The following is a 12,354-nucleotide window of genomic DNA, read 5'->3' on the forward strand; positions in this document are numbered from 1 at the left end:
CTATACTGATAAACACTTATAGCATTAATACACCAATTCTAGCCAACTAGGTATAATTGCACAAGGTTAGCCAAGGTTCATGCCTCTGTGTGTGCCAAACATCACCATTTTGCAGTGACAAGTGTTCTGAAGTTATGAGGTGCATGACTTTCACTGGGCACATTCCTTTAAGCTAGTTTCTCAAGGGAAGTAAAATCAAACGATTCAACTAAACCTGCATCGCATCTATTTATCTTTATGTGGTTGTTAATTATTCAGCAGGACTTTAGCTGGCACTCTCTCACATGCTCTTATAAAGACGATGATCCATGTGTCTTCATATGGCAGCAGCAGTAACGTGTGAACTGTCACACGCTGATTTTTCTGTGATGAATGTGAACATTGCCGGTCACACCCAGGGAGCAACAAATAGCATATCCAGAACTAATGGATCTAATTATGCGGACGCCAGCGGTTATTCTTTCTCAGAAGCAATGTGGGGACTGAGCAGAGGGCAGCCTCCAGGCCCTCCATCTCTCAGAGAGGAAAACCTTCCACACCAGGGGGTCCCCCTGCTCCCCCTACCCCCCTCCCCAGTCCCAGAGCAGAACCAGATGTGGAGGACAGAGAGAGACAGGCCCAGCTCTGCAGCTCTGCCCAGCTTGTGGGAATGAAGAACCCTGTCTGTCTTTTAAGGATTAAGGAGGAATATGCTGGCCCAGGACATACTATCAATCCGGAGATAAAGCAAATCATTCTTACCATGAGATGACAGAGGGTCATACCTGTAGAACATCACATCTATAAATCACTGCTCAGTCCATCATCTCCTGTTTTATACATTCAGGAATAGGAACATTCCCATGGGCATATTTACTGTAAGACACCCAAAGGAGTGAATACCAAGCATCACAAACATACATCAACTACATGAAACAGACAGAGAGCTGACAAACTGCACTTAGACAAAGGACAGTAAGAGGTTATAGATGTAAAACATCATAAAATGGTTCTTCTCTTTTATCCCATTGGACAATTGCACACAACAATAAAAAAATGGTTAACGTTACAGATAAGTAGACCACATCACACCGTATGGTGAATCACTTGAGCCCTAGCCTTGGCCCCTTTCGCGACACAAACTGTTATAAGAGATCCTATAAGTGAATTAGGGCCATGAAGGATTGCGCTTCCGGGACATTTTCATATCCTGGAGGAAGAAAGCAACATGTAATAATAGTGGTTGACACTGCCACAGCATCCATCTCAGCCTGACCCCTTATAACTCACAGGACTGGTATACAGTCCCTCCAGAAGGAGTTAGGGCCTGCAACACGGGGGCTAAGCCTGGTCAGGCCAGGCTGGGGGAATGGCCATATGGAGAACAAGGTCTCACCCTCTAAACCCCACAATAAAGTTAGCTAACTAAGTAATGGGGCCCTGTGCAGTTTTGGGAAAATCATAAGTGTAACGACTAACGAGTGTTAGAGGGTGAAATGTTGAGTGTGTAAAGCAGAGGGAACAATGTCTTTATGCAGGGAACCATTATAGATGAGGGATATCCTTTTGTATGCTAGTGTATAGTGTAGACAGTCAACAGGAGGCTGGTGAAGGGAGGACGGCTCATAATAATGGCTGGAATGGAAAGGTATTAAAACATATCGAAACCATGTGTTTGATATTATTCCATTAATTTCATTCCAGCCATTACAATGAACCGTCCTCCCCAGTTAAGGTGCCACAAGCCACCTGTGGTAGACACCAGTCATCTGACACATATGAAACCCAGAAGAATGAAACGAAATCCTCAAATGTGCTCCAACCATACAGTTTTATTGGCTAAACTTGAAATAATTATAATGTGTGAACAATTATAACGGGACCATGTTTTATTGCATTGGAAGAATGTTTACATTCCAATATCCTATCCCTTGTGAGTACGCGTATCAGTGGAGGCTGCTAAGGGGAGGACGGCTCATAATAATGGCTGGAACGCAGCAAATGGAATGGCATCAAACACATGGAAACCATGTGATTGATGTATTTGGTACCATTCCACCTATGCCGCTCACGCCATGACCACAAGCCAGTCCTCCCCAATTAAGTTGCCACCAACCTCCTGTGATGTGTATGTATTCCTGGGTGTGGTGTAGTACTAACTTGGGGTCTCGAGGACTGTTGGGGCGACTGGTGGAGCGTATCCGGGTCTCACTGCCCCCTGTTGGCCTGTCCGGAGCCGACACCGGACTCACCCGTCTGGCAGAACAGAAAACATATTATGTTTACCTCTGTAACAGTCCTGCAACTATAACTACTGTCTTCCAGAGGCCAAAGTGCCACCCCTATGCACGGCCCCTCCCCCCTAACGTTACCTGAGCTGCTCATCCGGAGAAGGTTCCAGTGCAAGGCCATTGGTCTGGGCGGGACTGTGGGCGGGGCTTGCTTCAGGGCTGACTTCCTCCTTGGCTCCGTTCTGAGCCGGGTGCTCCAGGCAGGCCCTGACCCCCTCCCACTGCAGTGCTGCATTACGGATGGCCAGACGCCGCTTCTCCTGCACATACACATAAACGCACGCAGACAGGCCCACACACGATCACACGCACACACACATGCACACATGCATGCACAAACATGCGCGCACACACAAGGAACAGAGCAGGGTTCAGTTGGCATTGGTCCTCAGCAGGGCACACAGAGGACAGGATGATATTATGAAACTGAAATCTCTCTCCTGCTTCAGCCTACAGACAAAGACATTCCACCTGCCTTGCTTGTCACTGAGGAGTCCTGAGACTTGAGTCCAAGTTGAGTGTAGAACTGCTGAGGCGCAACATGTGCAGGACTCTATGAACACAAATATACATGTACTGTTTATCTTCAAAAAAGTAAAACTTCAAATGTTATTCTAACTGATAGACTGTCACTTAGCTTACATTACTTACAAACATGCCTATCTTACCAATACCTAGTCTCAGTTACAGTTACAAAGGCTGTCTGTAATAACAAGGTACAATTTGTGTGTGCTGTACTGTATATGCCCCATATCTCTCAACAACTGTCTCAGCATTACTTCTGTGCCACCCCCACCCTACAACAAGGAAGAATGCAGCTCTCTCTCTCGCTTTCTCCTTGATTTCATTTTTTTGTTGTTGCCTTTATTCAGTTCAGTTTTGATACGCACAGGTATGGAATGGAATGCTCCACTCCCACACACAGAGGACAGCTGGCAGGATTGATAGTGGATCATTCTGAGACTACATGAACCCTCACGGAGCATTCCATTTATCATTATTTCCTCAACTAGCTCAATTAGCTGGCTTGGATTACACACAGGCAATTAAACTTCCTCTAGACCTCTTGCTGATCTCTCAGTATGGATCAGTCAATGCAGCAGGAAGGCAGGAACACACACATCAATATACAGTATATAATGAGCAAAAATATAAACGCAACATGTGAAGTGTTTCATGATCTGAAATAAAAGATCCCAGAAATGTTCCATTACCCTGTTAGTGAGCATTTCTCCTTTACTAGATAATCCATCCACATGACAGGTGTGGCATATCAAGAAGCTGATTAAACAACTGTCACGACTCCTGCCGAAGGTGGCTCCCCTTCCTGTTCTGGTGCCACTGATCTTTTTCTCCCCCTTCTTGTCTGTTTATTACTTACACCTGGTGTTTAGTTAGGTTAATTAGTTGGGCTTTATTATCCAGCCGGCCCGCCTGCTGGGTGTGCGGGATTGTTTTATGTGTACTCGTGTACATGCCTGTAAGTCACGGTTGTTCGTTTACGTGTGTTATTCAGGATTGTTTAGTTCCTCTGTGTTTTGGGGCATTTGTTTGAGTGGCGTCGTTTTTACCTGTGTGGTGAATAAAGAAGTAGTGCTACTCTGAACTCTCTGTTTCCTGCGTCTGACTTCTTCCTCCACTACACCCCGGACGTTACAGAATCCCACACCGATTGAATGGAGTCAGCAGGAGCAGCTGCCAACCCCCTCCCATCGATGGAGGAACGTGTCCTCCACCACACCACCGTCATCAATCGGATCGGATCCACGATGGACCAGATGATGGAGAGAATGGACTGATGGGAGAGGAGTGGTGTCCTCTCTCCACCTTCGGTTTCCCCAGCCCAGGATTCCCCTTCTCCTCTCTCCCCATCCCCCGGCTCCAGCGCTCTCCGTCTTGTGCTCCCTAGGGATTATGATGGAGCGGCGGCGGGGTGTCAGGGGTTCGAGCGGCGGGAGGGCGACTGTTCCACCTTAGGCAGGAGAAGAGGAGCGCCCAGGATTACACCTTGGAGTTCCGGATCTTGGCCGCTGGGCCTGGGTGTAACGACAGGGCCCTTATAGACCACTACAGGTGTAGTCTCCGGGAGGACGTCCGCAGGGAGCTAGCGTGTCGGGACACGCTCTCTCCCTAGATTAACGTATTGACATGTCTATCCGGCTGGACATTCTGCTGGCTGCACGCGGGCGTTTCGGAGAGGGTCCTATTCGTTCCACCAACCATTCCTATGGAGTTGGGAGGGGCCATGCCGAGGTGTACCAGAGGAGGAGGCTCCCCCTGCAACAGCTGTGGTCGGAGAGGACACACGGCCGATCGGTGCTGGGGGGGGCCCGTCTGGGAGTCGAAATGGCAGGCGGAACGCTTCTCGGTCAACCCAGGTGAGTCAGCACCAAACTCACCCAGAACCCCCTGTTGGTCACTTGTTTGTCTTTATTTCTTTCCTTTATTTTTCCCCCCTCTTCCCAGCATAAGGCACTAGTCGATTCAGGTCCAGCTGGGAACCTTATGGATTGCGGACTCGCCATCGCAGGGGAATCATAGGGAGCATATAAGTCTCTTCATTATCGATTCGCCTACGTTTCCAGTGGTGCTGGGGATTCCCTGGCTGGCTAGTCACAATCCCAAGATTTTGTGGAGACAGAGGGTTCTCAAGGGGTGGTCAGAGGAGTGTTCTGGAAGGTGTCTGGGAGTTTCAATCGGTGCCACATCGGTGGAGAGTCCAGACCAGGGTTCCACGGTGCTGTGCTATCACAGCGCTCGGGTACGCCACCAAAACTCCGCCCCTGCCCTTTCTTTTCGAGGAAGCTCAGTCCAGCGGAGCATAACTTTGATGTGGGGGACCTTGGAGTTGTTAGCGGAGATCTAGGCCCTGAGGGTGTGGAGACACTGGCTTGAGGGGGCTAAGCACCCCTTTCTCATCTGGACCGACCACCAGAATCTGGTGTATATTCAGGCAGCTAGGAGACTGAATCCACGTCAGGCAAGGTGGGCCATGTTCTTCACCCGATTCCGGTTTACTCTGTCGTATAGACCAGGCTCCCAGAACGTAAAGGCTGACGCACTGTCCCGCCTTTATGATACGGAGGATAGGTCCACCGAACCTACTCCCATCCTTTCCGCCTCAGGACTGATGGCACCAGTGGTTTGGGAGGTGGACTCGGACATTGAGCGGGCGTTACGGGCGGAGCCTGCGCCTCCTCAGTGTCCGGCTGGGCGTAAGTACGTGCCGCTTGGTGTTCGGGACCAACTGATTCGGTGGGCTCACACCCTACCCTCCTCGGGCTACCCTGGGGTGGTGAGGACAGTGCGGGGCCTCCGGGTGAAGTATTAGTGGCCCACCTTGGCTAGGGACGTTAGGGTTTATGTCTCTTCCTGTACGGTGTGCACCCAGAGTAAGGCTCCTAGGCACCTTCCTAGAGGGAATTTACAACCCCTCCCCGTTCCACAACGGCCATGGTCTCACCTATCAGTTGATTTTCCCCCCGTCTCAGGGGAACACAACGGTTTTGGTGATTGTGGATCGGTTCTCTAAGTCCTGCCATCTCCTCCCGTTGCCCGGTCTCCCTACAGCCCTACAGACTGCGGAGGTGTTATTCACTCACGTCTTCCGGCACTACGGTGTGCCGGAGGACATTGTCTCTGGGGTCCCCAGTTCACGTCCCGGGTATGGAGGGCGTTCATGGAGCGTCTGGGGGTCTCGGTCAGCCTGACCTCCGGTTATCACCCCGAGAGTAATGGGCAGGTGGAGAGAGTGAACCAGGAGGTGGGTAGGTTTCTGCGGTCGTATTGCCAGGACCGGCCCAGCGAGCGGTCTAGGTATGTCCCATGGGCGGAGTTGGCCCAAAACCCACTCTGTCACTCCTCGACAAAACTATCTCCGTTCCAGTGTGTGTTGGGCTACCAGCCGGTCCGGGCACCTTGGCATCTGAGTCAGACCGAGGCTCCTGCGGTGGAGGAGTGGGTGCAGCACTCCAAGGAGACCTGGAGGGCCATCCAGGAATCCCTCAAACAAGCCAGTGGACGGCAGAAGAGGAGTGCTGACCACCACCGCAGTGAGGCCCCCGTATTTGTACCGGGGGACATGGTCTGGCTCTCGACCCGAAACCTACCCCTCCGCTTGTCCTGCCGGAAACTGGGGCCGCAGTGTGTAGGGCCCTTCAAAGTCCTGAGGAGAATAAACAAGGTGTGTTATCGATTACAACTCCCTTCCTATTATCGTATTAACCCCTCGTTTCATGTGTCTCTCCTCAGGCCAGTGGTAGCTGGTCCCCTGCAGAACGGTGAGGTGCCGGAGTTCCCTCCTCTTCCTCTGGACATCGAGGGGTCCCCGGCATACACGATACGGGCCATTCTGAACTCGAGACGCCGGGTGAGGGGCCTGCAGTACCTCGTGGACTGGGAGGGGTACGGTCCGGAGGAGAGGTGCTGGGTACCGGTGGGGGACATTTTGGATCCGTCAATGTTGAGTCATTTCCATCGCCTCCATCCGGATCGCCCTGCGCCTCGCCATCCGGGTCGCCCTCGAGGCCGGTGTTGGCGCGCTGCGGGAGCCGCGCGTCAGGGGGGGGGGTACTGTCACAACTCCTACCGAAGGTGGCTCCCCTTCCTGTTCGGGTGGCACTCTGCAGTCATCATCACCGGCCTACTAGCTGCCACTGATCTTTTTCTCCCCCTCCTTGTCTGTTTATTACTTACACCTGTGTTTAGTTTGGTTAATTAGTTGGGCTTTATTATCCAGCCGGCCCGCCAGCTGGGTGTGCAGGATTATTTTATGTGTACTCGTGTACCCGCCTGTAAGTCACGGTGTACGTGTGTTATTCAGGACTGTTTAGTTCCTCTGTGTTTTGGGGCATTTGTTTGAGTGGCGTCGTTTTCACCTGTGTGGTGAATAAAGAAGAAGCGCTACTCTGAACTCTCTGTTTCCTGCGTCTGACTTCTTCCCCCACTACACCCCGGGCATTACAACAACATGATCATTATACAGGTGCACCTTATGCTAGAGGACAATAAAAGGTCACTGTAAAATGTGCAGTTTTGTCACACAACACAATACCACAGATGTCTTAAGTTTTGAGGGAACATGCATTTGACATGCTGACTGCAGGAATGTCCACCAGAGCTGTTGCCAGAGAATTAAATGTTCATTTCCATAAGCTGTCTCCAACATCGTTTTAGAGAATGTGGCATTACGTCCAACCGGCCTCACAACTGCAGACCACGTGTAACCACGCCAGCCCAAGACCTCCACATTCGGCTGAGAACAGCCGGCCGGACAGATAATGAAACGGATTAGTATTTCTGTCTGTAATAAAGTCATTATTATTAAGGGAAAAACTCATTCTGATTGGCTGGGACTGGATCCCCTGTGGGTGGGCCTATGCCCTCCCAGGCCCACCCATGGCTGCGCCCCTGCCCAGTCGTGAAATCCATAGATTAGAGTCTAATGAATTTATTTCAATTGACTGATTTCCTTATATGAACTGTAACTCAGTAAAATCGTAGAAATTGTTGCACGTTGCGTTCATATTTTTGTTTAGTATAGATACAGTACAGTATGCATTCTCTAACACATAGAGGTACAGTACAGATAGACAATGATTGAACAAGCATGTTTTGGTCATTTGAACTGAAATTATTATTCAAAAGGAACTGAGCACTAAGAAACCCTGTAGTTAGAACAGTTATTGTGAGGAACACTTATGGAAAAGATAATGGAGGAAAAAGACAAATGACTATTGAAGTGGATTGAAAAACTTGTAGCTACAGTCACTGTTATTTGAGCCCTCTTGGAAAAATAACTTTTTTTTCTAAACAGAAGACACCACGCCAAGCTACATAAATGCAGGGTTACTGGGGTATAGTGGGTTGAGCCTTCCTCTCCCTACTATAATGCTCCCATTGATCAACTCATGGTTGGGCGGTTAATGCAAAGCAGATGACTCCTCTTTACATGACAAGCAAACACCACAGTGCATTTCAAGTAGTTAAGAATTAAGTGGCCATTGAGGAGCAGCCCTCAGAGCGCTTTAGGTATCATCTGAGATAACTGCTTACCGGGACCTCAGCATCAACAGAAATTGCTTACAGACATATGACAGCGTATCATACAAGTTGATATAAATGATTTAATACATTGTTCAACATCAAAAACGGCCCTCTTGCACTCTCCCTAAATAATGCACTTATAGTGTAACTCCCACAACATTAGTCATCCACTGTCTACAAGGGGTTATGCAGTGTATGTTACATGTGCAATGTGTTTAAACAAAAGCACACCTAACATCCTATTGTACTCATAATAAACCCTAATGGCTAGCAGACGATAAGCATGTTCATATTGTGACTAGTTTTGGCTATTCATATGAATAAACAGGAAATGTTTTGGAGGTAAAAACATTTTAACAAACAGCATTGAGGGCCAAGGAGTTTGGTTACTGTCCAAATAAGCACTTTCCACAAATGAAATCTGTATGGCTTAATTATGTTGTTGACATGCATCCGGTAGAAAAGCTTATATAACACGTTAAATGCCACAAAATATTTGAAATATTTGGTTTATGACTTAAACTCTCACCAGCTAGTCTGCTCAGTACGTATCAATGACCTGTGACATTATTTGAATTCCACTTTATCGTTGTGGAATTTTTCCTCTTATGTGACAATCAGCCAGCTAACATCAGTTGTATATATGTCAGAACAGAAGAACATATTGTTCAGTCAACATGGCGAGATATATGCGATAGTAACAGTATAGTGCAGTATGTTAAACACAAATATGTACAGAGTCAACATAAGGTAAGTCAGGTACCTTGTGCATGGCCTGCTTGTGACTCTCCCTCTTCTTCTCATCCTCCTTCCGGGCCGTGACGCAGGCCATACGTCTCTCCTCCTCCTGCAGAAAAGAGGGTCAATAACACAATCAGGGTGTCGCTCCATTCATGGACGAGTCTGAATTATTCAACATAAGACGGAGGCACAGTCAGAATAATGTCTGATATGTTGGCTGCAGGTTTTCCCTCTACAGGAAGGACCAGTTGGAGAGACAACATCTCCTGCTGCATCACAGGATTATCTGTCTCTCTAATATTCAGCTGCAGCCTCATCTGAACTGAGCCCAGCTGTTTGGGTGTGCCAGGCAGAGCTCCCAGCATGCAATGCACCAGCAGAGACAATATGAGACTGCCAGCTGAGCTCTTGGGGATGTTTAGCGCTGGCTACTCTGTGACGATTCGGCTGAGAAAGGATTCCTTGATATGGTTCACTGAAAATGCTGCCATGGCTCCAGAATCAAAGTGCTATCTTTCATACCCTTTGCATAATGTTTTTTTCTATAAGGGGAAGGCTTTTTATCAAAAAATACTTTGTAACAAAAAAGTTAAATCTGTCATGTTTTGTCATTTATTATCTTGTCTTGTCCCTGTGCTTCCCATTCTATTCGTTTCCCTCTGCTGGTCTTATTAGGTTCTTTCCCTCTTTCTATCCCTCTCTCTCCCCCTCCCTCTTTCACTCTCTCGCTCTCTCTTCTCTCTATCGTTCCGTTCCTGCTCCCAGCTGTTCCTATTCCCCTAATCAATCATTTAGTCTTCCCACACCTGTTCCCGATCCTTTCCCCTGATTAGAGTCCCTATTTCTTCCTTTGTGTTCCGTTCCTGTCCTGTCGGTTCCTTGTTTAGAATTCACCGTGCTGTGATTGTGTATCGCCCTGTCGTGTCGTGTTTTCCTCAGATGCTGCGTGGTGAGCAGGTGTCTGAGTCTGTCTGGTTCAAGTGCCTTCCCGAGGCAACCTGCTGTTCACCTGCTGTTCAAGATCGAGTCTCCAGTTTGTCCTCGTCATTTCGAGTGAAAGTTGTGTTTTTTGTTTGTATTTACTTTACTGGATTAAAGACTCTGTTTTCGCCAAGTCGCTTTTGGGTCCTCTTTCACCTGCATGACAGAAGGAACCGACCAAGGAATGGACCCAGCGACTTCAGACGCTCGTTACACTGCCGTCGAGATCCAAGGAGCCATGCTCGGCAGACACGAGCAGGAATTGTCTGCTGCTCGCCATGCCGTGGAGAACCTGGCCGCTCAGGTTTCCGACCTCTCTGGACAGTTCCAGAGTCTACGTCTCGTGCCACCTGTTACCTCCTGGTCTGCCGAGCCTCCAGAACCTAGGGTTAATAACCCACCTTGCTACTCCGGGCAGCCCACTGAGTGCCGCTCCTTTCTCACGCAGTGTGAGATTGTGTTCTCTCTCCAACCCAACACATACTCTAGAGAGAGAGCTCGGGTTGCTTACGTCATTTCACTCCTTACTGGCCGGGCTCGAGAATGGGGCACAGCTATCTGGGAGGCAAGGGCTGATTGCTCTAACAAGTTCCAGAACTTTAAAGAGGAGATGATTCGGGTTTTTGACCGTTCAGTTTTTGGTAGGGAGGCTTCTAGGGCCCTGGCTTCCTTATGCCAAGGTGAACGGTCCATAACGGATTATTCTATTGAGTTTCGCACTCTTGCTGCCTCTAGTGAGTGGAACGAGCCGGCGCTGCTCGCTCGTTTTCTGGAGGGACTCCACGCAGTGGTTAAGGATGAGATTCTCTCCCGGGAGGTTCCTTCAGATGTGGACTCTTTGATTGCTCTCGCCATCCGCATAGAACGACGGGTAGATCTTCGTCACCGGGCTCGTGGAAGAGAGCTCGCATCAACGGTGTTTCCCTGCTCCGCATCGCAACCATCTCCTCCTCTGGCTCAGAGACTGAGCCCATGCAGCTGGGAGGGATTCGCATCTCGACTAAGGAGAGGGAACGGAGGATCACCAACCGCCTGTGCCTCTATTGCGGAGTTGCTGGACATTTTGTTAATTCATGTCCAGTAAAAGCCAGAGCTCATCTGTAAGCGGAGGGCTACAGGTGAGCGCAACTACTCAAGTCTCTCCATCAAAATCCTGTACTACTTTGTCGGTCCATCTACGCTGGACCGGTTCGGGTGCTACATGTAGTGCCATGATAGACTCTGGGGCTGAGGGTTGTTTCATGGACGAAGCATGGGTTCGGAAACATGACATTCCTTTCAGAGAGTTAGAGAAGCCTACGCCCATGTTCGCCTTAGATGGTAGTCATCTTCCCAGTATCAGATTTGAGACACTACCTTTAACCCTCACAGTATCTGGTAACCACAGTGAGACTATTTCTTTTTTGATTTTCCGTTCACCGTTTACACCTGTTGTTTTGGGTCATCCCTGGCTAGTATGTCATAATCCTTCTATTAATTGGTCTAGTAATTCTATCCTATCCTGGAACGTTTCTTGTCATGTGAAGTGTTTAATGTCTGCCATCCCTCCCGTTTCTTCTGTCCCTACTTCTCAGGAGGAACCTGGCGATTTGACAGGAGTGCCGGAGGAATATCATGATCTGCGCACGGTCTTCAGTCGGTCCCGAGCCAACTCCCTTCCTCCTCACCGGTCGTATGATTGTAGTATTGATCTCCTTCCGGGGACCACTCCTCCTCGGGGTAGACTATACTCTCTGTCGGCTCCCGAACGTAAGGCTCTCGAGGATTATTTGTCTGTGTCTCTTGACGCCGGTACCATAGTGCCTTCTTCCTCTCCGGCCGGGGCGGGGTTCTTTTTTGTTAAGAAGAAGGACGGTACTCTGCGCCCTGCGTGGATTATCGAGGGCTGAATGACATAACGGTTAAGAATCGTTATCCGCTTCCCTTATGTCATCAGCCTTCGAGATTCTGCAGGGAGCCAGGTGCTTTACTAAGTTGGACCTTCGTAACGCTTACCATCTCGTGCGCATCAGAGAGGGGGACGAGTGGAAAACGGCGTTTAACACTCCGTTAGGGCATTTTGAGTACCGGGTTCTGCCGTTCGGTCTCGCCAATGCGCCAGCTGTTTTTCAGGCATTAGTTAATGATGTTCTGAGAGACATGCTGAACATCTTTGTTTTTGTCTATCTTGACGATATCCTGATTTTTTCTCCGTCACTCGAGATTCATGTTCAGCACGTTCGACGTGTTCTACAGCGCCTTTTAGAGAATTGTCTCTACGTAAAGGCTGAGAAGTGCTCTTTTCATGTCTCCTCCGTTACTTTTCTCGGTTCCGTTA

At 49.0% G+C, this 12,354-nt stretch overlaps 1 protein-coding gene across 1 annotated transcript in view; it reads right to left on the reverse strand.

Annotated features, from left to right (window-relative positions):
• The window catches only part of LOC124035421 (leucine-rich repeat-containing protein 49-like), a 42,808-nt gene that overhangs the window by 14,135 nt on the left and 16,319 nt on the right, over positions 1 to 12,354 (reverse strand). Inside the window, exons 4-7 of the mRNA XM_046348870.1 lie at positions 9,079 to 9,162; positions 2,746 to 2,823; positions 2,352 to 2,530; positions 2,140 to 2,235 (exon numbers count right to left, since the gene is read on the reverse strand). Coding sequence (XP_046204826.1) covers positions 2,140 to 2,235; positions 2,352 to 2,530; positions 2,746 to 2,823; positions 9,079 to 9,162 — 437 coding nt within the window. The remainder of the gene's footprint in view (positions 1 to 2,139; positions 2,236 to 2,351; positions 2,531 to 2,745; positions 2,824 to 9,078; positions 9,163 to 12,354) is intronic.

This window comes from Oncorhynchus gorbuscha, linkage group LG05, assembly GCF_021184085.1.
Source record: "Oncorhynchus gorbuscha isolate QuinsamMale2020 ecotype Even-year linkage group LG05, OgorEven_v1.0, whole genome shotgun sequence".
NCBI classification, from domain to species: Eukaryota; Metazoa; Chordata; class Actinopteri; order Salmoniformes; family Salmonidae; genus Oncorhynchus; species Oncorhynchus gorbuscha.